Raw genomic sequence first — 25,555 nt, forward strand, 5'->3', positions numbered from 1 at the left:
CAGCCCTGATCCCCATCCCGCCCTCTGAACCCCTCAGTCCCAGCCTGGAGCACCCTCCTGCACTCCAAACCCCTCAACCCCAGAGCCTGCACCCCCAGCCAGAGGCCTCAGCCCAGAGCCCCCTCCTACCCTCCAAACCCCTTGGTCCCAGCCCAGAGAACCCTCCTGCACTCCAAACCCCTCATCCCCAGCCCTACCCCAAAGCCCACACCCCCAACCAGAGCCCTCACCTGCCCCCAGCCCGGGCCCCCCTCCCACACCCTGAACTAGTCATTTCTGGGCCCATCCCAGAACCCACAGCCCCAGCTGGAGTCCTCACCCCCTCCCACACCCCAACCCCCAATTTTGTGAGTATTCATGGCCCGCAATACAATTTTTGTACTCAGATGTTGCCTTTAGGACAAAAACTTTGCCCACCCCTGCTCAATAAGACAGGAAAGTATCTATTTAAGTAGATCTAGGCTCTAGACTGTGTTATTTTATACGTAGCCATGTGTTTCCAATACTACTTCTTGCTTTCACTTGAATCTCTACTCATTGTTAAATAAACTTGTACTTACTTTCACTGTAAACATGTCTAAGTGCTGTGTGTAAAGCCGAGCCCTGATCTGAGATGGGAGTCCGACTGGTAAGCTGGAGAATACAGTTCCTTTGGGAACAGTGGACTGGGAATCCTGTGAGAGATCAGGGACTGGACCCTCCAGGGAGATGCTTGGAGGATGCAGGGGTTGGAGCATGCATGCCCTAATCTGCAGAGCCAGGGGTGCTAATGAGGCCTAGAGGGCAAGGCTTGTGTTGCCATGGCATGGCAGGTGGAGCTGTACCATGGCAGGTGGAGCTGTACCATAGCAGATAGTGAAGTCCCTCACAGCCTGGGAAGCATGATGTTCCCTGTCCAGCTGGCCTGTTGGGTTCCCTTGCCCCCCAATAGGGCTCCCTGACTTAGGGGGACAGCCATCTATTCCCTTCTGACCCCCCCACCCCAGGATCCCCTAGCTTGGGGGGAGGGCCAGCTAGTTCCCCCTATCTCCCATAGGCTCCCTGCGGGGGTGGGGTTGTCTAGTTCCCTTCTGACCTGGCTCCCCCAATAGGGCTCCCTGTCTTAGGGGGAGGGCTGTCTAGTTGTCGTCCCCCGCTCCCCCACAGGGCTCCGTGGCTGGAGGGGGGGGGGGTCGCCTGGTCCCCCCGCTCCCCTACAGGGCTCCATGGCGGGTCGCCTGGTCCCCCCGCTCCCCCACAGGGCTCCGTGGCTGGAGGCAGAGGGTCGCCTGGTCCCCCCGCTCCCCCACAGGGCTCCGTGGCTGGAGGGGGGGGGTCGCCTGGTCCCCCCGCTCCCCCACAGGGCTCCGTGGCGGGTCGCCTGGTCCCCCCGCTCCCCCACAGGGCCCCGTGGCTGAAGGGGGGGTTGCCTGGTCCCCCCGCTCCCCCACAGGGCCCCGTGGCTGAAGGAGGGGGGGGTCGCCTGGTCCCGCCGCTCCCCCACAGGGCCCCCTGGCTGAAGGAGGGGGGGTCGCCTGGTCCCGCCGCTCCCCCACAGGGCCCCGTGGCTGAAGGAGGGGGGGTCGCCTGGTCCCGCCGCTCCCCCACAGGGCCCCGTGGCTGAAGGAGGGGGGGTCGTCTGGTCCCCCCGCTCCCCCACAGGGCCTCGTGGCTGGAGGGGGGGTTGCCTGGTCCCCCCGCTCCGCCACAGGGCTCCGTGGCTGGAGGGGGCGTCTAGTTCCCCACACAGGGCGCCCTGCCGGGTACCCACGGGTCTGCGGCTCCCGGCCCGGAGCCCCCTAGCGGCCGCTCTCGGCGGGCTGCGCCGCGATCCCCGCCGACGGAGCCGCCCGACCGCGCAGGAAGCGGGGGAGGGCCGAACGCCAGTCTCTGCGAAGCCGAGTTCCTCCGCACGGCGCTGCCGGAAGATCCCTCCGCGCGGCCCCGAGCCGCCGCTTCGCTGCCGGGCGGGCTCCGGCGCGGGCTCGGGGGGCGATGCGGGAGCCGGGCCCGGCGCTCGGGGCGCTCCTGATGCTGCTGCTGTTGTTGAGCCGCGGGGAGCCGGCGGCGGGTGAGTGCTGGGCGGGGGCTGCTTCCGCTAGGGGGCGCGCTGAGGGGACGGGGCGGCTGCCCTGCCCGGGGACGGGCGTCTCAGGTGGTGGGGGCTGAGCCTGTCCCGTGCCGGGCTCCGCGGCGCGGGCGTCTTTCTGCCCTGCCCTCGTGTCCTGGGGTCCCTTCAGTGTGGGGGTCTCCCCAGTGGACTGTCCCTGCTCCAGTGTCTGGGGTTCCCCTCGGTGCGGGGTCTCTGCCCTTTCCCAGTGTCCTGGGGTCCCCTCAGTGTGGGGGGTCGGCCCCATTGCCTTTGGGTCCCTTTGGTGCAGGGGTCTCTAGGGACTATCGCCGCCCGGTGTTTTGTAGTCCCCCTGCTATGGGACGGTCTTTATGGGGGGCTCAATCTTGTCCCATTGTTTTGGGGTCTCTTTGGTTTGGGGGTCTCTGGGGAGCTCACTTCTCCCCCATCATCCTAAGCCCCCTGCTTTGTGTCCTTGGAATCTGACCTCTTCTCCCTGCCCCAGGGGTTGCTGCCAGGCCTGGAAACTGTGTGATGGGGGCTTCACCAACATCCCTGAAACTCGCCAGGCTAGTCCCCGCATCCTGCCTGCGGGGATGGTCACGGAAGGAGGAGAGCACCCACTGCCTCTGCCAGCCCCTTAGACTGGGGGCAGGGGAAAGATGGCCAGCCTGCCTCAATACAAATAGGGATGTGTTAATGAAACTCTAAAAATCAATAGGGGCAGCTTTGTGTCGGGATGCTAGGCTGCGTCCCTGTAGTGTTTACTTAGCAAACACAACTGCTTAATGCCAGTGCATGAGAGCCAGGCAGCGTATCTGACCAAAAACTAAAGTGGAAAAACTCTAGTCTCTTATTTTGGCTAGGGAAGCGCAGAGTAAATAATGAAAGCTCCATTAGAACAATTTAATCCATTGTTAATTTAAGGTGTTCATGGTAGCAACACAGGGAATTAAAATAATCGTTTTGACTTTAAGGTGCTCCTTGAAGAAGAGCAGAGTACCACTTGAGGGCCAAAGATAACCAGTTCTGGCGGGGTTTGTCCTGGGAGGTGCTGAGCACCCTCAGTTCTCATTTACTTTAGTGTGTTTAGCATGTTGTAGTTGTGACGCTATTGGGGGTTTAAGCAGGATGAATCACTACCACCTGCTTACAGCATGAGACAACCTTGTCTATGCCCAATGGGAAAAATTCTCTCAAATCTGCCAGCCACTGGGAGGACAAATGCTCCAGGCTCCATGAATCCCACTCTTTCGCTCTAGTGGCTGGTAATTAGCGTGCCCCACCTTGATACGCTCAAGTGCCCAGTTCCTTATCTTCCGGATACCCACACAATGTACACTATTCCACTGCCTCCATGGAAGCAGTGCCCCCCAGTTCACTAGCTTCACCTCAGTTCAACACTTTCTTTAGTGCAAGGCAAGTCATGTCTATAATAAATCCAGATAGAAGTTTATTTAACAACACTAAGATAAAGATCCAAAATAGATATAATTAAAAGGATTGGAAACACAAGATTTACACGAAATGCAAATCTCGAGCCTATAATTTTTAACAAGTTCTGTTCCCATCTAATAAGGTATTTCTTCCCAGTGTTCAGTCCTTACAGCACTTGTCCAATCTAGAGAGCTGGGATCTACTTTTCATGAAACACTCACGCTGGCAGAGTGTTGCCTCTGTAATGGATAATGTCTTGTGCCTTTTCTTTGTCTCTGATACGGTTCCAGACTTTTGTCCCTGTTCAGAATCAGAATGTTTCATTAACTTCAGCTGAGCCCTGAGGATCCCTTATTTAGTCTCTTCTTGGGGTTCTTTTTCCTTTGTAAATGCTCAAGTCTGCCTTTGGTCCAGCCTGTAAATACAGGACTGTGTTAGATCAGGTTGAAAGTTGTTGACTGCTCTCACTCTTGATTGAGTTAGTTCTGAGACCCACCTCTCCTCAAGTGACATGCTTCACCTCATACAGTTTTGGAACAGAATTGTTCACATTTTACATCTCTCTTAAAATATTTCCCATACAATGTGCAATAACTATGACAATCAGCTAGTTCTTAGTTTTTGGCAGAGACCATGCACAACCCCCTACGATGAATTATCGAGAAGATGGTTAGACACAGGTGTAATATACCTGCCTGGGCATGTCTATGTCACAATAAGGTTGAACCTAAAGTATTTAAGAGCATAGCTTGGTGTACAATACTGTGAATGTTGAACTGGTTAAAGGAAACTCCTGAGTAACAAGACTAGTAATTTCATTTCAGTAAGTGTCTTAAATACATAATGAATAAATAATCTGGAAGCCCCTGCTTTTTGAACATATATTGTTTAAAGGAATGATTTAAAGGTTGAGCTTTAGTTTAATTTGGAAACATTGGAAAATCAGTTGAAAATGGTTAGGTTCTCTAAAAATAAGAAAACCTGATAAATTAGCAAAATAAAAACAAAACAACTGAAATGCTGTAATTTCCATTGCTTTCTAAAGGAAAAAAACTAGAACAAAAAGAACTAGGTTTTGAGAAGCACAGTTTCTTTAGTTATTAAATTGAAGGCCCCTATTGAGACAAAAAGAACGAGGAGTCCTTGTGGCACCTTAGAGACTAACAAATTTATTTGGGCATAAGCTTTTGTGGGCTAAAACCCACTTCATCAGATGCATGGAGTGAAAAATATAGTAAGCAGTATAAATATTACAGCACATTGAGACAGTAGCTCTAGCTACTTGGAGACGCACAGACTTCTTAAAATTACTTTGACTCTTTTTAACTATGTGTTCAGTAAATATTTAAGGTATAAATAATGTGAACAGGTCTGTAGAGCTGAAGATCACACTGTTTTTCATCATTTCACTATTACTTTCTTGAGACTGTTGGGAGAGGTCAGGTTGCACCTGTGTTCTGGTCCAGATGGAGAATATAGCTCACGTTGTCTTGAGAGTGATAGTTGCTGTTGGATTTCATACCTCTCTGAGAAGCAATCTTTTTGGTAGATTAATTTGTTGATGGCCTTCAGTACACTAATCAATCTTTTGTTCTTTATTATCAATGCAACGAATTCTAAATTTCTCATTCGTTTATGCCATCCTCACAGGTTGCCTTACAACAGGGATCAGCAACCTTTGGCTCGCGGCCCGCCAGGGAAAGCCCCTGGTGGGCCGGGCCAGTTTGTTTACCTGCTGCGTCCACAGGTTCAGCCGATCGCAGCTCCCACTGGCCGCGGTTCACCGTCCCAGGCCAATGGGGGCTGCGGGAAGGGCATCTAGCACATCCCTTGGCCTGCGCTGCTCCCTGCAGCCCCCATTGGCCTGGGTCAGCGAACCGGGGCCAGAGGGAGCTGCAATTGGCCAAACCTGCAGATACAGCAGGTAAACAAACCGGCCTGGCCCTTCAGGGGCTTACTCTGACGGGCCACATGCCAAAGGTTGCCGATACCTGCCTTAGAATCATAGAATCGTAGAACTGAAAGGGACCTTGAGAGATCATTTAGTCCAGTCTCCTGCACTCATGGCAGGACTAAGTATTATCTAGACTATTCCTGGTGGGCGTTTGTCTAACCTGCTCTTAAAAATTTCCAATGATGGAGATTTCCACAACCTCGTTAGGCAATTTATTCCAGTGCTTAACAACTCTGACAGGTCAGTTTTTCCTAATGTCCATCCTAGATCACCCTTGCTGCAATTTAAGACCATTGCTCTTGTCAAGTGGGGTCCTGCAGGGCATAGGTGCTGACTGCCTCTGTTCCTGGGTGGGGTGTGCTCTATCCCTGCTCTGCCCCAGGCCCTACCCCCACTCTACCCCTTCCCCCAGTCTCCCACCCCCACCTATCTGTTCCTGCCTCTGCCCATTCCCACCCTGTTCTGCCCCCCGCTTCTTCTTGTCCCTGCTCCTCCCCCTCTGCCCCCAGTGCCTCCTGCATACCGCTGAACAGCTGATCATGGCGGGTGGGAGGTGCTGGGAGGGAGGGGAGGAGCTGATCAGTGTGGTCTGCTGGCAGGCGAGAGGCGCTGTGTGGGAGGGAGAGGCACTGATCCCACGGTTGGAGCACCCACAATTTTTTTCCCCATGGGTGCTCTAGCCCCAGAGCACCCCTGGAGTCGGTGCCTATGCTGCAGGGGTCAGTTCTGGGTCCCGTTCTGTTCAATATCTTCATCAATGATTTTGATAAAGGCATAGAGCATACACTTATAAAGTTTGAGGACGATACCAAGCGGGGAATGGTTACAAGTGCTTTAGAGGATAGGATTAAAATTCAAGATGATCTGGACAAACTGGAGAAATGGTCTGAAGAAAACAGAATAAAATTCAGTAAGGACAAAGGCAAAGTACTCCACTTAGGAAGGAACAATTAATTGCACTCGTACAAAATGGGAAATGAATGCCTAGGAAGGAGTACTGCGGAAAGGAATCAGAGGGTCATGGTGGATCACAAAGCTAGATATGAGGCAACAGTGTAACACTGTTGCAAAAAAGCAAACATCATTCTGGGATGTATTAACAGGAGTGTTGTAAGCAAGACCTTGTTGTACAGATGACTGACAAAAGAAGTGGACGGAAGAAATTAAGACACTGGGGGTGGAAATTGTGCTTGGGGTTTGACTAGTTGTGGCATGGAAAGCGAGAACTTGAGCAATTTTATGCCATGCCATGGTGTGGTGAAGAGTGAAGATTTGCATCTTCACTCTTGGGCCCTGAGTAGTCTGATTAATATAAACTACCCACACCTGAGAGGTTTCAGAGTAACAGCCGTGTTAGTCTGTATTCGTAAAAAGAAAAGGAGTACTTGTGGCACCTTAGAGACTAACCAATTTATTTGAGCATAAGCTTTCGTGAGCTACAGCTCACTTCATCGGATGCATACTGTGGAAAGTGTAGAAGATCTTTTTATACACACAAAGCATGAAAAAATACCTCCCCCCACCCCACTCTCCTGCTGGTAATAGCTTATCTAAAGTGATCACTCTCCTTACAATGTGTATGATAATCAAGTTGGGCCATTTCCAGCACAAATGGGGGGAGGGGGGGAAGAAAACCTGGATTTGTGCTGGAAATGGCCCAACTTGATTATCATACACATTGTAAGGAGAGTGATCACTTTAGATAAGCTATTACCAGCAGGAGAGTGGGGTGGGGGGAGGTATTTTTTCATGCTTTGTGTGTATAAAAAGATCTTCTACACTTTCCACAGTATGCATCCGATGAAGTGAGCTGTAGCTCACGAAAGCTTATGCTCAAATAAATTGGTTAGTCTCTAAGGTGCCACAAGTACTCCTTTTTCTTTTTACCCACACCTGGAAACAGTCAACACTTGCCTGCTGGGAGAAATGTTCCATTTACTTTGTGGATAGGATTAGTCTGATTTTTGGACTGGGTTATCTTCCTCTATGATGGTAGAGCTATGTTCGGAGGCAAAAATTATTTCCTTAGTATGTTTTGGCCAGTTTTTCTCAGTAGTGATTGGAGAGGTTAGATTACAGCCTTGAAAGGATCAGTGTCCTTGGTTGTAAACCTGTGGTGGATGTTGGGACCATTATTTGCAGAGATAGCTAATGCCTCCTTGTGGGGTTGCAAGATGCTGGCTTTGCACAAACTAATGATTCTTCCACCTTTGCTTAAGAAACTCTCTTGACACTAAACTTCTCCAACTACTGTTGTCTCTAGACCTCACTGTCTGGAAAAGATTGAAGAAGGCTGAGGGGAAAAATAACTCTGGCATCATCTGATGTCATCTGACTTTCTAGATTTCTCAGTCAGTTTTAGATCTGGATGTAGTATGCAGACTGAGCTTGCATTATTGGTCGAAGCTCTTCCTAGTGATAAATAAAGGTTAGTTGTTGATTCTGATCTTTCAGTGATACCATTGGTCAAAGGTGATATTCACCAATGCTGGGCAAGAAATACTTTTCCCAGCCTATGAAAAATTTCTAGGTACAAATTTTCCCAACTTGGGCTGAAAAGTCAAAATTTCAAAAATGTTCACAAACCGAATATTTGAATTTTTTTTTGGTTCAGGTCACTTTGATGTAAACTGTTTTCTGTGTTTTATTTTTACTATTAAACTTCAAAGTGAAAAGCTATTTTGAACTGAAAAATAATCAGGATTTTTTTGAATATGTCCAAACAAAACGTCTTGACAATTTCAAAATTTAATTTTCAAAAAAATGGAGTAAAAAAATTGTCAAAACTGACCTTTTCCTGCAAATGTTTCGGTTTTGACAAATCAGCTTTTTTGTCAGATTCCCAACCAGCTCTAACGTTGACCCACTTGTGGTCCTTGGGAGTGAAGTAATTGGAACTACTGTGAGGAAAGAATGGAGCCACTCAAAAAGTATTTTTGGATGGGTATTTAACTGCCTTGAGGGTTCTTGTGCAAGGAGCCACAAGTTTCTGATGCCAGCCTTTTTGCTTAATGCAGAATGAAATAGATGTTATGATATGGACTACTCAACTCTGTCTTTTCATGCAATGCAGGTGGTGTAGTGACTTGCTTTTCCTGCTTGAATGAGTGGCTGAGCTGAAGCGCAATCTATAAAAGATTGAAGTGATGGTAGGTTCTGGGAGATGGAGGTGATGTCAGGAACATCTGCTCTTTCTAGTGAGAGAATATATCTGATGATTGTTACTGATATTCACAGTTTGGGGGCCTTTTTTGATCAAACAGCTGCAAGTAATAGGCGAACATAGGCATTTTTATTTTTCCTGTGTGGGAGATTGCATCCTTATCTCTTGGATGCAGACCCTGCTACAGTTCTCAACACCTTTGTTACTGCTAGATTGAACTGCTGCAATGCATTCTCCATGGGGCTTCTCTGGAAGACACTTGGAAATTTCTGCTATTGCAGGAGTTAGTGGCCTGCTTACTTAGGAGTGGTGTGCCTAAGTAGTATCCTTGCACTTTTGTAGACTTCATTAGCTATCCATTTATTTCCAGATGCAATTCAAGGTATGATTTAGATTTACAAAACCCTTCATTATTTGAGCCTAGCTACCTTATACCTTTCTCTCATTATGCATCATCTAAGCATTTAATATCCGCTGGAATGCTCTTGCTAACAATCCCAAGACTTGAACTCTTGACATAAGTTTGGAGGGGGTATTGGAAGGCTAAAGAGGTAAGTTATGCTTGGTTTTGGAAGATGGCCTTTGGCTTTTGAGTCTCTTTAGTTGGATAAGGAAGTTCTTGTCAACTTAATCAGTTTTGTAGTTTATTTGTGCTGTCTTTAAATCACTAACACTATAAATCAACTGACACTTTTCTTTCATAGACGTTGCATAGGATTGGAACATCCTATTTTCAGAAAAATGTTCATATTGTGAAAGGGAGCAGTACAGTTGTGTCTTGTGAATGGTCTTGCTGAATTTGCTTGTTAAAAGGTGTTGCACTGTAACCCATGTTGTCATGGTTATATTGATCTTGAGAGGCTGGAATTTGGATGTACATTGTTTATCAAGTTATGAGGCAGTGAAAGGACAACAGTTGAGTTTAGAACACTTGTTTCTTTTGGAATAGGAAATTTTATCTAAAATACCCAGTGGACATAATTTTTAGATGCATGTCACTTCAATCCCTTGTATTTTAAGTTTGTCTTGTTGGCTAGGATTCATGGATCTAAGGAATGTGGGGAGTGATGACCATTAACTTTGAGGCATTGCACACTCCTCCTCAGGGCATGTCACCCAGGCTGGAAAACGGGAGCCTACTTTTCAAAGCATCTATGTTAAAAAGCCCTTTGTAGTTACATAGTCTTAGTTTCTATGAGCTCATTCAAAGGTCATCGTGCCAACTAGAGTCAAGTCAACATGAGGGCAGCATCTTGTCAAAGCCCCTCTGAAAGGAACAATGTCCGTGTCATACTTAACACACAGTCCTCTGAGATCTCCAGAAAAAAATCAAACATTCTATTTGGAAAATATTCTATTTCTAGAGCATATGCCCTCTAAGAGTATAAGGATGAAAATGGAGCTTTGTATCTCAATAGTATATTAGCTTCTGCTATTTCTTCCATGCGGGATATCTTAGTCCTATATCTGCGACGTCACTGGTAGCTGTTATGGAAATAATGCTGATGACAAGCATCGGATTATGCTTTCTGGAAGGGTAGAAACTCTTATAAATCCTTTTTAACATTAGCACTAAAGAATGACAGACAATTTTAGAGAGAACAACATAAGCATAATTATTTCTATATCAAATGTTTTTCAAAGTTTCCATAGAGACGTCAGTTTCTCTTTAAATCTTTAATTGTATTAACTAAAATGTTAGTTACTGAATGAGGGTACTTTATTAAAGCTTTTCTGTTTTAACCAAATACATTGTGTTGTAACTTTGGTTGTTAAGTTTTTAAATAGTGTTTTGGCTTTGTGTATTAGAAGAACTTCTTTCAGTCTGAAAATTATGGGAATGCAGGAAGCAATGGCTGTAAGGATGATACAGCAATAGGACAGGATCTATTGCTAAAGAAACAGTAGTCATATAACTCACTCCCTAGTTCATTGTGTATTCTAACTTTACCTTTATAGTTAATTCTTTATAGCTTATAAAGGGTTGCATTCTTAACAAAATAAACCATTCAGGGGACAGTCATCATGATAAAAGCAAATCTTGTCTTAACAGTTCAGTCATGGTATATAAATTATAAAATATCTAAGGATGACTGCATGATGGAATTGGTATCTGGGTATGGAGTTCCTCACCTCTAGGTCCCTAGTTTCAGTCTGGTCCAGGCAGGACATTTGTGAAGTTCTACATCTGATGGTAGGAATGTGGTTTTGTTAGGACACGTGTTTGTTGCTGCAGGGGGAAGGGGCTTGGGAGGGGCTCTTTCTGGGGTTTGCCATTCATACAACTGAGGGAGTGACTGTCTGGGTCCAAATCATATTGCTTCTGATCTGAGTTTCTCATGAGGCATGAGTACTCTGATTAGTAATGAAGAATATCTAATTTGAGCTTAATCATTAAAGTGATGCCATGGGCAGTGACTGAACTGTCTGAATTGGGAACAAAAATTCCTTAATTCCAGTTCTGGAATTTGGGCAGCAATCTGCAGTTCTGCACTTGGGAAGGCAAAAAGATAGGTCTTCACCAGCACCTGATTATCCAGGCTCTGACTGAGAGGAAGGCTGAAGAGGGATTATTCAGGACCTAAGGTCTTGAGTCTGAGAGCTTGTGGGACAAGCCTTTGCTTCATTAGATATAGTCAGAGGTTCATCCCTTAGACTCTTGAATCTATGAGGCCTAACCAGGATTTCTGCCTCTGCAAGTTCTTTTCTTCTCTCAGTATGGTTCTTTTAAAGGTCCTTTAGCAATTTTGCCTTTGATGCACTATAGGCAAAGTCCATAGTGTTGTTGCTCTTTTCCTATGAAGTCAAGAACTTTTCTTTAAGAGGCCAGCTGAAAATTCTAAATTATCTGTCTTCTCTTTAGAAAGTCTGTGGCATCAGCTCTGTACTGTTCCATCCCTCTGGAGTTTTTTCAACATTTCAGTTGGCAAACCTTTATGTAATCTATTTTAGGCTTTTGTAAAATGTCTACTATCATTGGTAACTGTACATTGGAGAAAGGGCAATTTTCTCTCAACTTCCCGTGTTCCTGGGATGCATGATTGTTCTTTTGCTGTTTTCTTCTTCATTCTCCCCAGTTTGTCACCCTGGGAAGCTACTGTTACTGCAAGAATGTTATGACGGGTTCGGTCACAGGGACCCCCTTAAGGCTGTCACCTGATGAGCTGTAATTACCTCTGAGCCTGTTTTCCACTGCCAGCTTGGGACTCCAGAACCCTGTCTTGTTGAGCCAGACACGCTAGTCTGCTGCAACACAGACCCATGTCTGGTCCACGCCCCCAAAGCTACAGACTTTAACCAAAAACTACTCAGCAAGTCACCGATCTCCAGCATCCAGACACCCAGTTCCCAATGGGATCCAAACCCCAAATAAATCCGTTTTACTCTGTATAAAGCTTATACAGGGTAAACTCATAAATTGTCCACCCTCTATAACATTGATAGAGAGATATGCACAACTGTTTGCTCCCCCAGGTATTAATCACTTACTCTGGGTTTACTAATAAACAAAAGTGATTTTATTAAGTATAAAAAGTAGGATTTAAGTTGTTTCAAGTAATAACAGACAGAACAAAGTAAGTTACCAAGCAAAACAAAACACGGAAGCCTAAGCCTAATACATTTAAGAAACTGAATACAGGTAAATCTCACCCTCAGAGACGTTCCAATAAGCTTCTTTCACAGACCAGACTCCTCCTTCGTCTGGGCCCAATCCTTTCCCCTGCTACAGTTCTTGTTAGTTCCAGCTCAGGTGGTAACTAGAGGATTTCTCATGACTGCAGCCCCCTTTGTTCGGTTCCACCCCCTTTTATAGCTTTGGCACAAGGTGGGAATCTTTTGTGTCTCTGGTTCCCCACCCCTCCTTCTAAATGGAAAAGCACCAGGTTTAAGATGGATTTCAGTACCAGGTGACATGGTCACATGTCCTGTGAGACCCCAAGCCTCCATTCTTTCCGGCCTGACTCTCACGAACACAGGAAGGCTTACAAGTAAACAGAGCCATTTACAACCAGTTGTTCTAGTTAATGGGAGCCATCAAGATCCCAAGCCACCATTAATGGCCCACACTTTGCATAATTACAATAGGACCTCAGAGTAATGCTTCATATTTCTAGTTTTAGATACAAGAATGATACATTGATACAAATAGGCTGAACACACTAAGTGGATCAGAAGCTTTGTAATGATACCTTACAAGAGACTTTTTGCATAAAGCATATTCCAGTTACATTATAGTTACACTCATAAGCATATTTCCATAAACATATGGAGTACAACGTTACAAATGCCTTCTTTATCAAAGAGGTAAACCTTACTTTTTACTTGCTTTTTTACCAGCAAGGCTGGTCTCTGTCTGATCTCCGCTAATAAGGTGTTCTGCAGCTGTAGTTTTGCTGCTCAACACACGCCAGATGGTAGAAAGTGTTCCTTGCCTCTAATGCAAAGAGTACCTCAGAGCAGTGGGAAATCCAGCAGGGTCCCAGGGCTACCTGGAGGAGCACTGTTCCGATTCCTCTGTTCAAGGAAGAATTGATGTTCTCTCATGTTCCTCAAATTTCTTACCGCTCTCTGGTAACATTTCTGTCTTTCCCATGTTCCGTTTGAGCCAGCTGCTCTTCACTGACCTTCCTAGTGCTTGGAAAAATTGTGGTGATGGTATGGGCTGCATTGATGAAGGAAACTCACAGCTGAATGTCATCAGAGTATTTACACTGGACTCATGGTCTTTCAGTACCTTACTGCAAGGGTGTGGATAGGGTGGGCTCAACTTACGGTGGCTGGACAATGATCTGTCCTCAGGGCAAGCCTGCAGGTTTGGAAACTGAATTTCCACTTTCCTTCATGGTGGGGTGTGTGTCTCCTGTTTGCCCCAGGGTGTAGCCATGGGTGGGTCAGGGAAGGTGGCCAGGGGTTGGGGAGAGAAAGGTGGGTAGAGAGAGGACGGGGAAGGGAAGTGCCCTGGGCTGTGTTGCTGTGCTGTAGCCAGCTGGGAAATGCCTTCCCCACCATAAATCCCTGCCCGGTTGGAGACCAAAGCCCCAGCCAGGCTTCACCTCGCACTTTACTGATAAATGGATGCTGCGCCCCTCCCCGCCAACCCCAATGCCTGTGGGTAGGAATTGTCCATCTGTCCTTGTCCCTGAAGTCAGATAGAGGCTCCTTCCTGCCCTGGCTCTGCATCTTCGCTGCCAGTCGCACTGTGGAGCCCCCCTCAGCCCAGCCAGGCTTGTCGACCAAGGGAGAGTCCTGGGATGGGAAGGGAGCCCTGGGGTATGTCTGTCCTGCAGCTGGGAGCATGCTTCTGCTTACCAGCTGAACTAAACGGACACTCACTAGCTATACTTTAACTAGCCATCAAGTACAAACCTACCTGGACTCCCTGGTGCATACTCAGGTGGCTAGCACAAACCACTGCCCATGCCATCCCAGGGCCAGCTATTTTAGCATGCTAGTTCAAGCAAAGCTAGCACAAGTCCATCTATTGCAGTTGGAAGCATAAACGTGGTGTCGACATACCCATAAAGTCTGGTTACATTCAAGATGGGGGTTTGATTCCGAGCTTGCATAGATGTAACTGCACTAGCTTTGCTTGGGCCAGTGCCTAAAAACAGAAGTGTAGCCAAGGCAGCAGGAGGGGCTAGCTACCCCAAGTATGTACCAGTGTCTCAAACGGGCATGGACTTATGGTGACCAGTCCCTCCTACCACTTCCGTGGCTGTATTCTGTTTTATTTTTTTCATTGAGCTAGCATGAGTATGCCTCCGACATACCTCAGGCTCGGATTGGGTGGGCCTCGGTGCTAATTCCAGCCCACCTGTAGCTACACCCCTTCCTTATTGATCAGTCTCATGTAATGTTGGTGTGGGTGCGGGAATAGTATTGCCCTTTGTAAGGACATCCAGATGAACTTGCTGAAGCCTGATAGTGATCAAGGGGATGAACAGTGTAGAGGAAACTTCACTGTGAGATATTGCTCCTGATGTCCATGGGCAGTGGTTTCAACATATCTGAGAACAGTTAGTTTCATGGAGTTTTCTCCAGTGTTGTGGAAGCTTATACCTTGGGAGTGTCTTGCATTGCAAGCTTTTTTTTCCATGTACAGAATCTCACCATAGTAGCTTTCTCTAGAAATGAGGACTTAGTGCCCTGCTGAGGATCTTTAGTTTATCCTTCTGTTCAAACCACCTGTAGTGAAGAAAGTTGCTGGGGCTTTACCAATTTCCATGCAAGGATCTGAGTACTTCTCTCTCCTGATTCGTGGTTTCCTCTTGGTCTTAGCTAGATAAGCTGTGGATATATCTAAAGGTGTTAAAACCTTACACCCACAGTACCATAAGAAGCCAGGAAGATCAACACAGTGGGAGGAAGTCGCATTCTGCTATGTTAAGTGAGATGAAAAAATTTGAAAATACGGGGCTTGTGGTCTTTTTATTGCTTTAGGGTATAAAAATGCCTGGAATGGCTTTTTAATAAGCATTCTGCTTGTTTTTCCATAGAACTATCAGGAGTATAAAGTCTAATCTTCCTGGTTTTGTTGGAGGATTAGTGGGAAGTCTAGGGGACGTTGTGAGCTCTTAATACCTTATTTGAAGATGTGGAATATTTAACGTTTTGAGTGAATTAATCCTTTTTTAATCACTGAAGTTAAATGAGTCTCTACAGAAGCAAAAAAAAGTTTATTCAGTTTGATTTAAAAGGCGTTTCCCTCTTCAAAAACTTTTTATTGTCATTATTAACATACATGAACTTTTCATACAAGTATTAACAAATCTTATTCATAACCAATATCTGCTACCTTTAAAGACTCAGTTGCATTTTGGCAACACCTTATCTGTATTTTGCTTATTCAGATTCCCAAAATGGTAACCAGTAATTATAAAATCGACTTCATCCTGATATAAGGCTATCATTTTTTCATTAAAAGGATTTTCTGTACTTTATTTCTCCATGCCACTACTGTCGGAAGAGCTGTCCTTTTCCAAAAGTGAACTTTCTCACCATCTGGCTGCTAGTAATAATTCTGTTTATCGATGGGTTCTTCCCAGAGTCAATACTCTTCTTTATACTGTAATCTGATAGATTTACCATGGGTTTTGTGGATAGCCTAACTAGTTAGCTTAAATTCTATTTCTGTTTTTTTCTCTTAAATTTTAGGGCATTCCCACCCTTTATGCAGAGAGGTCCCCATTCGTTCATATCTTTTTTCAGCATTTGACTCCTTTTTTATATATTTTCCTTAGCTTAAATGGAGTGATGTACCATTGGTAAAATATTTTGTATACACAAATAGATAAGGTATTGATCCTTTCTCCAGATATTTTCCCTTTGTTCCAAAGTGATATTTATTTTAGATGCTCTTTCCATTTTTCTGTAGAGGTAGTCTTATCTTCTAGATCAGAGGTTTTCAACCTTTTTTCATTTGCAGACCCCTAAAAATTTTCAAATGGAGGTGTGGACCCCTTTGGAAATCCTAGGCATAGTCTGTGAACAACCAGTGGTCCGTGGACCAAAGGTTGAAAACCACTGTTCTAGATCCATCAATAATTTTTCCTTGTACCATGTGGAGATAACCAGCATTATACCTTTTGTGTTATCCCAGGCCGTTTCAGAGGTCTTTTCCCCAAATCAGTGTTTCTATCCTTGCTAATGGTCTCCTGAAACTTGGGCTATCTAAATAAAATTTCATGTAATGCCTTAGTAACAAATAAGCCCAGACTGGTATAATAATATTCCCCATGAGTTCTTCAATGGTATTAATATCCATAATTTAATTATAGAATAGCTCTCTGATGGTTGTGTGTACCCTTTCCCCTCCTATTTATTATCTATTGGATTACATAATCCTTGAAATTCTAGATTGTTTCTGATGGCTGTAAGTGGGGACGGCAGGGTCTACCTGTTTATATCAAATTCCGTATCCACAGTTGTCACCATGGGACGTGGATATTTTTCTTTTTGTGTTAGTCTCTATTTCTCAGGTAAAAAATCAATGCACTACATTTATTTTTAAAGTCCTGTTTGATTTCCACCCCATGTTTACTGGGGTCACCATGGTACAAGGCTGATGATAACTTTAATTTAGCTGTTCAATGGTATTTTAGTAAATTTGGTACTGCCAGTCTCTCTTCGAGTGGGTCTATAGAGTTTTCTTGTTTTTTTCTGGGTAACTTATTGGACCATACAAAGCAGCAGTGTGGCCTACTGGGTAGAGCACTGGACTGGGACTTAGAAGACTGAGGGTCTATTTTTGTCTCTGCCTGCTGGATGACCTTGGGCAGCTGTCTTCTTCCCTCTGTGCCTTAGTTTCCATATCTATAAATGTAATAATGATACTGATCTCCTTTGTAAAGTGCTTAGAGATCTGCTGATGAAAAACACTAGACAAGAGGGAGATATTTATTATCGTTACTCATGTTCTTTTTGGTATCCATATTGGTTAGAGCCTTAAGTGGGAAATTTCATTATGGCATAATTAATTGTAATGGCTGGTATGTATCCAAGGCATGTATATTTTTCAGATTGAAATAATGTAAGGAAAAATTCATATGCTGATTGCGGATAGGAGAGAGATTGACTATTAAATATTTTGTTTAGATAACAAACTCAAATACATCTTGTAGCTTTCTCATCATAGATTCTTCTATCTGTGTGTGTATGTGTGTATATATAATAATTGTATAGCCTGATATATCCCTTAATTCATTAATTTTTCAGAATGTAAGCCATAGGTGGCACTAAAATTGGAAACCATTAGTATCACATTGTCTGCATGCAGCACAATTTTATGTTCTGTTTTATTAATTGTTAACCCCTGTTATGCTGCTATTCTGCCATATATTTTGTGCCAGGAGTTCCATAAAGAAGGAGGATAGCATTGTCTGGTTCCTGTTTGTAGTTCGAGTTCTTGGGAGTGTACCCTATTAACTTTTGTCCTAGTAGAAGGGGAGTCATATTTATCCATGTCTTCATATTGCCTCCAGAACTCATCCTTGATAGCAATGTTTCTAGGAAAGGCCACTCTACTTTATCAAAGGACACCTCAGCATCTAAGGTTAACAGCAGACCTTTATATGGGTTGTTCCGTTCTGCCTATCATGGATTACTCTTATGACTTGTCTGTTATCACTCAGTTGTATGTTATGGATGAAACGTGTTTGATCAGTGTGTATTAATTGAGGCAGGACTGTTTCTATTCTGGCCAGTCTTTGAAAATATTTTGTACATTAAGAACCAAAATTGGTTTAAATGAATCATGTGTAGTAGTTTGTCTTTGCACCTTTTTTGTTATTTCTTATACTATTTTTCATTATAGTGGGAGTTTCCTTACTCTGAGAAATCATTAGCATGGTTGGCTTACCTGTAGTGATATCTAATATCTGTCATCATATAAAACTCTACTGAAAACCACTCTTGTCCTGGGATTTTTGTGTTGGCTTTGATTTTAATAGCTTCTGTGACCACCTTCCTTTATTGGTCTTTCTATGTCTATCAACTATTCCTGAGTTAACCTTGCCATGATAGCCGCAACATATTCCATAATTTCCCCCAAGGTGCCTTATAGTTGGAGGCATAAAGATTTGTGATTGCCTGAATTCAGCAATCTTTAACAGTTTTACATTTCACTACTCTTTTACATTTTATGTTTGTATTTGACTTGTCCCTTTTTTAATCTATAGTCAACCTGTGGAGCTCTTTGCCAGAGGATGTTGTGAAGGCCAAGAGTATAACAGGGCTCAAAAAAGAGCTAAATAGGTTCATGGAGACTAGGTCCATCAATGGCTATTAGCCAGGATGGACAGGGATGCAAACCAGGCTCTGAAGTATCCTTAGCTTCTGTTTGCCAGAAGCTGGGAATGGGCAATAGCGGATGGATCACTTGATGATTACCTGTTCTGTTTATTCCCTCTGAAGTAGCTGGCATTGGCCAATGTCGGAAGACAGGATAGTGGGCTAGGTGGACCATTGGTCTGACACTGTATGGCTGTTCTTATGAGTTTATTAATCTTATTACCCCATCATGATACCTCTGTTTCAGCCAGCTATGAGTGCCTTTTCAGTTGTCTCCAAGTATGGCATTTAGATGCCCGCTGAAAGCCTTCCCTTAATAGCCGTACTCTAATTCTCTTAGGGATGTGCCCGGCAGTCCTAGCAACACACAGGGGTAAGCACAGCACCAGTGAGGACACAAGTAATTCAGGTGTGGCTTTGTACTGTGGCTGCTCACACCCAGCCTAGGCACCCAGTTGCCTATCACCCAAGTGAATGCTGCCGTGAAGATGTACTCTAAGAAAAGAGATTTTCTGACAAAAGAAAAGTAGACGAAGTCATAGCAGCCTCCTTGGATATGTTGCAAGCTCTTTCAGGCTGAAGAGGCAGATCAGTTATATACTAACCTAATGATTAATGAAGGCAGGAGGGATCTTGTGAGACAAGGGGTAAGAATCAGTGACAACATGACTCAAAAACCTTGTTTGATCCACTTGGTCCGTGTGCAACTTTAGAAGAAAGGTCTGGTCAGTCTATTTTGTCTTTCCAGATAATACCCTCTTCCTTCATGTTGAGCATACAGTAAATTTTCAGTTAACTCAACGTTTAGCATAACCTTAATATAATGTTTATTGTTGGTGAGTTAATGGTATTGGAAGCTTTACTTTTATTTTCTGACTCTTGTGCGTAGCTTGGTAAGGTAGCCTAGACATGGCTTTTGATGTAAACAAACTAACTGAAGTTGCTTATTTCTTTGTGTTCGTTATTAAATTGTCTTCCTGCATTTCATGGTAATTTTAGCAATGCTTGCACAGAGAAGAAGCTAATTTTGCTAGGGGAGCCATAGACTCTAATTTCCCTTGTGCATTTAAAAGAATGTTTTCAGGTTAAATTATTTTAGCTTTTTAATTGAGTACCTCTTTCAATAATTTTAGATATTTGTAATGTAATTGGAACAATTTTAATCTTATTTACATTTGATTATTTTTGTTTAATCTTTTTGTATAGTCTATTTTAATTGTCCAAGCTGAAGGAAGTACACAAAGTAGTTGCTTTCACTTCTGTTTAGTGAGTATTGGGTTGTCATGCACTATCATGTACTACAGTTAAATGCTTGATTTGTACTGTCCAATTTGTACAACTATTGAATCTGACAACATAACCCTCAGTGGTTTAATGATCTGCTAGGCAGCAGTTCAAGGTTATGCTATTTTGTTGAGAAAACAGAGGGACTTAATCATTTTCCTTCTGTACCAGTCTTTGGGCTGACAAACTGGGACAGAGGCTGCACATAATTCTTCCTACTGTAAGAATCTACTCTTCTTTGCCTGTGCTGCTCTACTTTGCTTCACGGGTCTGCAGGGTCTTTATAGAAAAGCTGAATGCAGTCAAGCTCTTATTTCCTTATTCTTGGCCATGCCAAGATGCTATTGAAAGTTAAGTCTATATTGGTGGCCAAATGCTAGTTACACTTTTGAGTGGGTTACAAAAAGTCAAATAATCAGTTTTCATTGTAGTGACAAGGCTTCAAAGTGAATATGGAAATCTGTTTGCAAGTACTGGTGAAGAAGAAATAAACCAATTCTTCTGGTTGTCATTGTCTTGGCCTTCTCAGTGTGGGTAGGTTGAAAATTCAAGCACTCTGAGGTAGAGACACATGATGAACACACACCTCTGTCTTCCGGGGCCAGTCCATTAATATTTGCTAATGGTCACTTTATTTCTTGTCCTACTCAGAGGATAATGGAGGACCGCAGAGGGAGAAGTTGCTAAATCTTAAATGCCCAGACCCTTTACAATTAAAAACCATACTGGCCCAAACTTAACATTTGCTGTGGGAGCAGTTAGGCTGCTGTACCAGTAATGTTAGAGATACAGTTGTAAATATAACTAATGGGGTGTGGGTTATTTGGCCATTTACTGTGTAAGAGCTATGGATGTTGCTGGTAATTGGAGGAAGAGTAGATCATGGGTGCAAATTGTAATCAGACTGAACTTTTTTGACAGTTGCTGGAAAATAATTGTTGTAAATCTGTGTTAAAGCTCTTGTTGCCTAGTAACCCTGACCTAATAGGTTATCGTAAGGGGCTCAGAGAGGAATTTTGTTCATTTCCTGACTACTGAGCAGAGGCTGTACTGTCTCTAAGTGCCTCATTTTCTGAAATCAAGTTAATAAGAAACAGGCATTCACATTTTGTGAGGAATAGAATTGCTGTAGCTTTAGATATTGGACTTAATTTTATTTTATTTTCTTGGGGCTGCAAGTGTACAGTGTTCCTACACACCTCATAGGGTATATGAATTATTTACATGCTCAAGGATTGTTGAGAAATAACATTTCAAGCCTGATATAGTAACTGCAGTCCTTTCTGAGTTTGTCTGGTTTGCAGACGTAACGGGAACTGGATGCTGAGAAACTTTAGTAGGCCTGATACCTCTGCCTCTGTTGCTTTGTGTCTGGGGCAGCCCACTAGCTCCATTCCTTGTTGGAGAAATTCGTGTCCAGAATTTAGACCCTAAGGGCTGGTTGGACAAGGACTCCCCCTCCACCTCTGTTCTGTCAAATTACTCATGAATATAGGTGTCTGCTTCACTCAACTACAAGTAATCCAAATACAGAAGCTGAAGTTAAATGTTCAGGATTTGATACAAATCAACAAAAGCAAAACTGAAATAAGGGGCTGCCTGTCCTGCAGCATGTGGAACACATGGGTCTGTAGATTAGAATAGCAGTGCAAGACGGGGCAATATCGAGACGGGGCAATATATTACTGAAGCGCCTAGAGGCCTCAACCAAGATCAATGATGTTTAGTGCTTTACAAACACACAGTATCCTTAAGCTGACAGTCTAAATAGACACAGCAGACAAAGGTCTTGGGGATAAGTGGGGGTAAAAAAGGCACAGAGGTGGAGTGACTTGCTCAAGACCATCTAGCAGGCAAGTGACAAAACCAGGAGTAGAACCTAGGTCTCCTTATTCTGTTAGTGCCTTATCCACTAGACCAGGGGTCTCAAACAAACGGTCCGCGGGCAGCCTGTGGAGTTATTTCCTGTGGCCCGCCATAGGCGCCTACTCCACCAGCAGCCAAGCTCCCTCCTCCCCCCTCCCTAGCAGGAGATGTGGCATGCTCAGGGGAGGAGGCAGTGCTGGGGCGAGGATTTGGGGAAGGGTTGGAATTGGGGTGGGAAGAGGCGGGGCAGGGGCGGGGCCTCAGGGACTAGACGAGTAGTCTGAGGTATGAAGTTCAGCATGTATGATTCTTTGCTGTGAGTAGTTGGGAAGAATGTTTGTTAAAAGTGGCAACGTATTTTGTATGCATAGTTACTTTTAAAAGTTCCTGCCATTGCAGCTATGTTGATAGACTGTTAGTGTAGATCATCATCAGTGTTACTGACCACATAAGGAATAGTTACAGGTGTTTATATTTTATTAAAACCCCTCTTCACATTACAGTTTTAAAAAAGTTAATACATTGACTTTTAATATCATACTATATTACTCTTCATTTTTTACTATGCTTTTGTATTATTGTATGAAAAGGTTTCAGTGATGCGGCCCTCGGGCCAATGTACTAGTCCTCATGTGGCCCTCGTGGTGATTTGAGTTTGAGATACCTGCACTAGACCATGCTTGATGCCTCTCTAAAAAGTCTCTAAATTCAATCTACAGAATGTCTTTCCTTCTCAGTATGTCGATTCTGTTATACAAATCTTTGTTTCTTAAGCGCTAATCTGCTCCTGTTTATCTCCCAGCCATAATCTTCTGATCAATCATAATTGCCACATTAACTGTGAAGTTTTAGCAATTTCTGCATTAATTTGGAGAGCAGCAAATGTATGTGAGATATTGAGGAACAGAGCCTCTCTTTTAATGCATATGTCCCTAGAGATTGGAAAGAAGGGATGGAAAAAGAGTGTGGTGCAGGATATTCTAAGTAGAAAGTTCATCAGGAGCTGTTTTATTTAAGGGTGGCTCCAAGCCCAAGGTGTAAAGTTTGAAACCACTGTGTCCTATACATTGAAGTAATGCTACTGTCTTTGTTGTTTGCTAGAGTTACTGTGCTTTGTTTTGAAAATCTGTCTGTTAAGAGAAACTAGATGTTTTTAGTGCCCCCTATGTTGCTCCACTACACAAGCATTGTGGATTTGATTCTTTTTGCAATCCCTTGGGCTACTTTTGAAGTTTTAAATATTAAACACTTCAGTGTTTTAATACTGCTATGATGTATGATGGTTACTGGCTTAACTCTCCATTGCTTTTCTTTCAGCTTTACAGTGCCTAGATGATTTTAAGCCTTGTATCAATGAAGGAAAATGCATCTCCTATCGCAATGGCACAGGATACTGCAAGTAAGTAAGCTTTACTTTAATCCTGTCGTCTCCTCTGCTTTTCAATCCAGTTCTAACACACAAAGAAAACAACCCAAAGGCTGTGGCCAGGTTCAGGCTTAGTGTGAATTTTTGATTGACATGAAGAATCTTTAAACCATGGCTGCCTTTGGATTGTAGGCTGCATACCTGTGGAAGAACAGAAAAATAGAGATTAGAGATGGAAAGACTTGTTACCAAGCTCTTGAAAATAGTTCCTTGCATTACTCTGGTTCTCCTTTGAGCATTGTCTGAATGTGTCCTCATACTTGGGTGATGCATGTCTCTAAAGCCATGGTGCCCAAACTTTTCCTATCTCCCCCTGCCCCCTTACCAGTTATGAATCTGGCCGTGCCCCTCCTCCCCATTACTCCACAGTTGGCTCAGCAGAGGACGTTGGGCTGGGGGCAGAACTGGGGCTAGAGGCAGATCTGGCCTGGAGCCGGGCAGGGAATAAAGGCAGAGCTGGGCTGGGGACAGAGCTGGGCTGGGGTGGAGCGGGACTGAGTGGCGCTCCCTCCACACCCCGCCATGGGAGCTGACCCAGGCCCTGCTATGCACGCTCCTGAACGTTCCTCCAGGGCGTGCCCCACTGTTTGGGGACCACTGCTCTAAAGCATAGCTTGGGACTTTCTGGCTAGCAGTTTACCCTTAACTTAAGGTTTAACTTAAAAACCTGTTAGCTTTTGTCCAGGTTCTTAGATTGGGCCTTGATAGTTTGACTTCTTTACATTAAGTTAGGAATAGAGGCTGTGAAAGTGACGAACCTTATGGGCAGATTTCCCTATCCTGCTCCAAAACATCTGTAACTTGTAGCAGGTGAGAACACACTCCTCTTCCAGCAGCTTGGCTTTATTTACAAAAGGAACTCAAAGCTCAAAATCCAGGCCAAACTTAGCTATTTGCAGGGTTCCTCTGAACTCTGGTGCCAACCACCATAGGTTCTGTCACCTCTTTGTCTGAGTGGGGGTAACAAGCCCCATTCAGCACTGTGTCACAGGAACCCACCTAGTATTTCCCAGCTCATAGGGTTGGTTTCCTGGCAAATTCTTGCAGCCTTGTTATAAATGTGACTTTGCTTTTTGCTGCTGTATGGAAAATCTCTAAACTGCAACAGGTGCACTGGAGCAGTCTGTAGTTTCTGGAAAATGACATTGTACCTGTTCGAACACAACTCACTTTTGGTAGGTTAACTTTGCAACTACAAGGACGGACATTTTTTAAAAGCAAGCTTCACCTCTGCAACAGTTGATGATGTTGGTCATCCTCATTTGCTAAAGTCAGCTTCCCATTTGCCTGTGGTGAATGGATTTTTCAAGCCTTGCTTACTTCATTAATGTTAGTAGTACCATTTTGTAGCACATTGAAATCCTCTCTTTCTTGTGATTACATTCTTCAAATATTTGTAGATTTCATCCCACCTACTTAGGCTGGCTAAGTAACCAGCTATTCATATTTAGCTCTTTTCGACATTTCCTTCATAAATCAGTCCCTCCTGCCCCTGAGTGTTTGTAACCCATCTCTAAAGTCCCATCAACTTGTCAGTATCTTTATTCTGATAGGGTGCCCAAAACTGAAAGCAGTATTTTGTGAAATTGCACCTGAGATGTGTAGAGGGAAAATCATAATCTCCCTATACTGTGATGCCTTTTCAGTTACAAATTGATGGGGGTTTTTTTGCAGCCATGATGCACTGCATGCTAACACTTGCTGTTCTCTGTCGCCTCTTAGGTTTTTCACCCTTATCGCTTTCCAAGTTTCTCCTTTTCATCCAAGGGTGAAAGTAAGTTGAGTGACTTACCGGTACGCTGGGGCCAGCTCTGGCCCCCGGAAGGGGCAGGGCCTAAGGCAGAAGGGGAGGGGCTGAGGGGGGGTCAGAGCCAGCCCCAGCCCACCCTGTAAAATAAGTGCTCCCCCTCCCCCACCGGGGTAGCAGCAGCAGCAGCCCGGGGCTCCGATAGCTATTTAAAGGGCCTGGGGCTCCCCTGCTTCTACCGCCCTGGTCCTTTAAATAGCCCCTGGAGCCCTGGAGTAGAGGCGGCGGGACTCTGGCGGCTATTTAAAGGGCCGGGGCGGTAGAAGCAGGGGAGCCCCGGGCCCTTTAAATAGCTGTTGGAGCCCCACCGCCGCTACCCCAGGGCTCCAGCAGCGGGGCTCTGGAGGCAATTTAAAGGGCCTGGGGCTCCAGCCACTGTTGGGAGCCCCATGGAGCCCCAGGCCCTTTAAATTGCCCCCTGGGGAAACCGGGCTGCCCCAGTACGGTGCACTGGCTCTTGCCGGTACGCTGTACCGGGGCGTACCGGCTTACTTTCACCTCTGTTTCCATGCTTTCGATTATTTGCCCCAGATGTATGAGTGACATTTTTTAAAGCTAAAGCTTACTTTCTCTCCTTATCTGTTAAATAACTTTCTGTTTCTGTCTTGTGACTGGTGTTGCAATTGCTCCCAATCAGCACCACTTGTAAATTTATTAATCTGGTGTCTGTCTAGATGTGTAGATCATAATAAAGGTGTTAAATAAAACTGATTCCAACACTGGTCCCTGTTGTACCTTGTTACAAACGTCTCCATCTTGATATAGTCCTATTAATCGTG

At 44.5% G+C, this 25,555-nt stretch overlaps 1 protein-coding gene across 2 annotated transcripts in view; it reads left to right on the top strand.

Annotated features, from left to right (window-relative positions):
* The first annotated feature begins 1,844 nt into the window (after positions 1-1,844).
* NOTCH2 (notch receptor 2) overlaps positions 1,845-25,555 on the top strand; it is a 135,222-nt gene continuing 111,511 nt past the window's right edge. The window contains exons 1-2 of one of the 2 annotated variants that reach the window (XM_037906217.2): positions 1,845-2,050; positions 22,861-22,942. In XM_037906217.2, coding sequence (XP_037762145.1) covers positions 1,975-2,050; positions 22,861-22,942 — 158 coding nt within the window. In that variant the 5' untranslated portion in view covers positions 1,845-1,974. The remainder of the gene's footprint in view (positions 2,051-22,860; positions 22,943-25,555) is intronic. The other variant, XM_037906218.2, reaches the window with a different exon arrangement.

This window comes from Chelonia mydas, chromosome 8 (assembly GCF_015237465.2).
Source record: "Chelonia mydas isolate rCheMyd1 chromosome 8, rCheMyd1.pri.v2, whole genome shotgun sequence".
Taxonomy (NCBI): Eukaryota; Metazoa; Chordata; order Testudines; family Cheloniidae; genus Chelonia; species Chelonia mydas.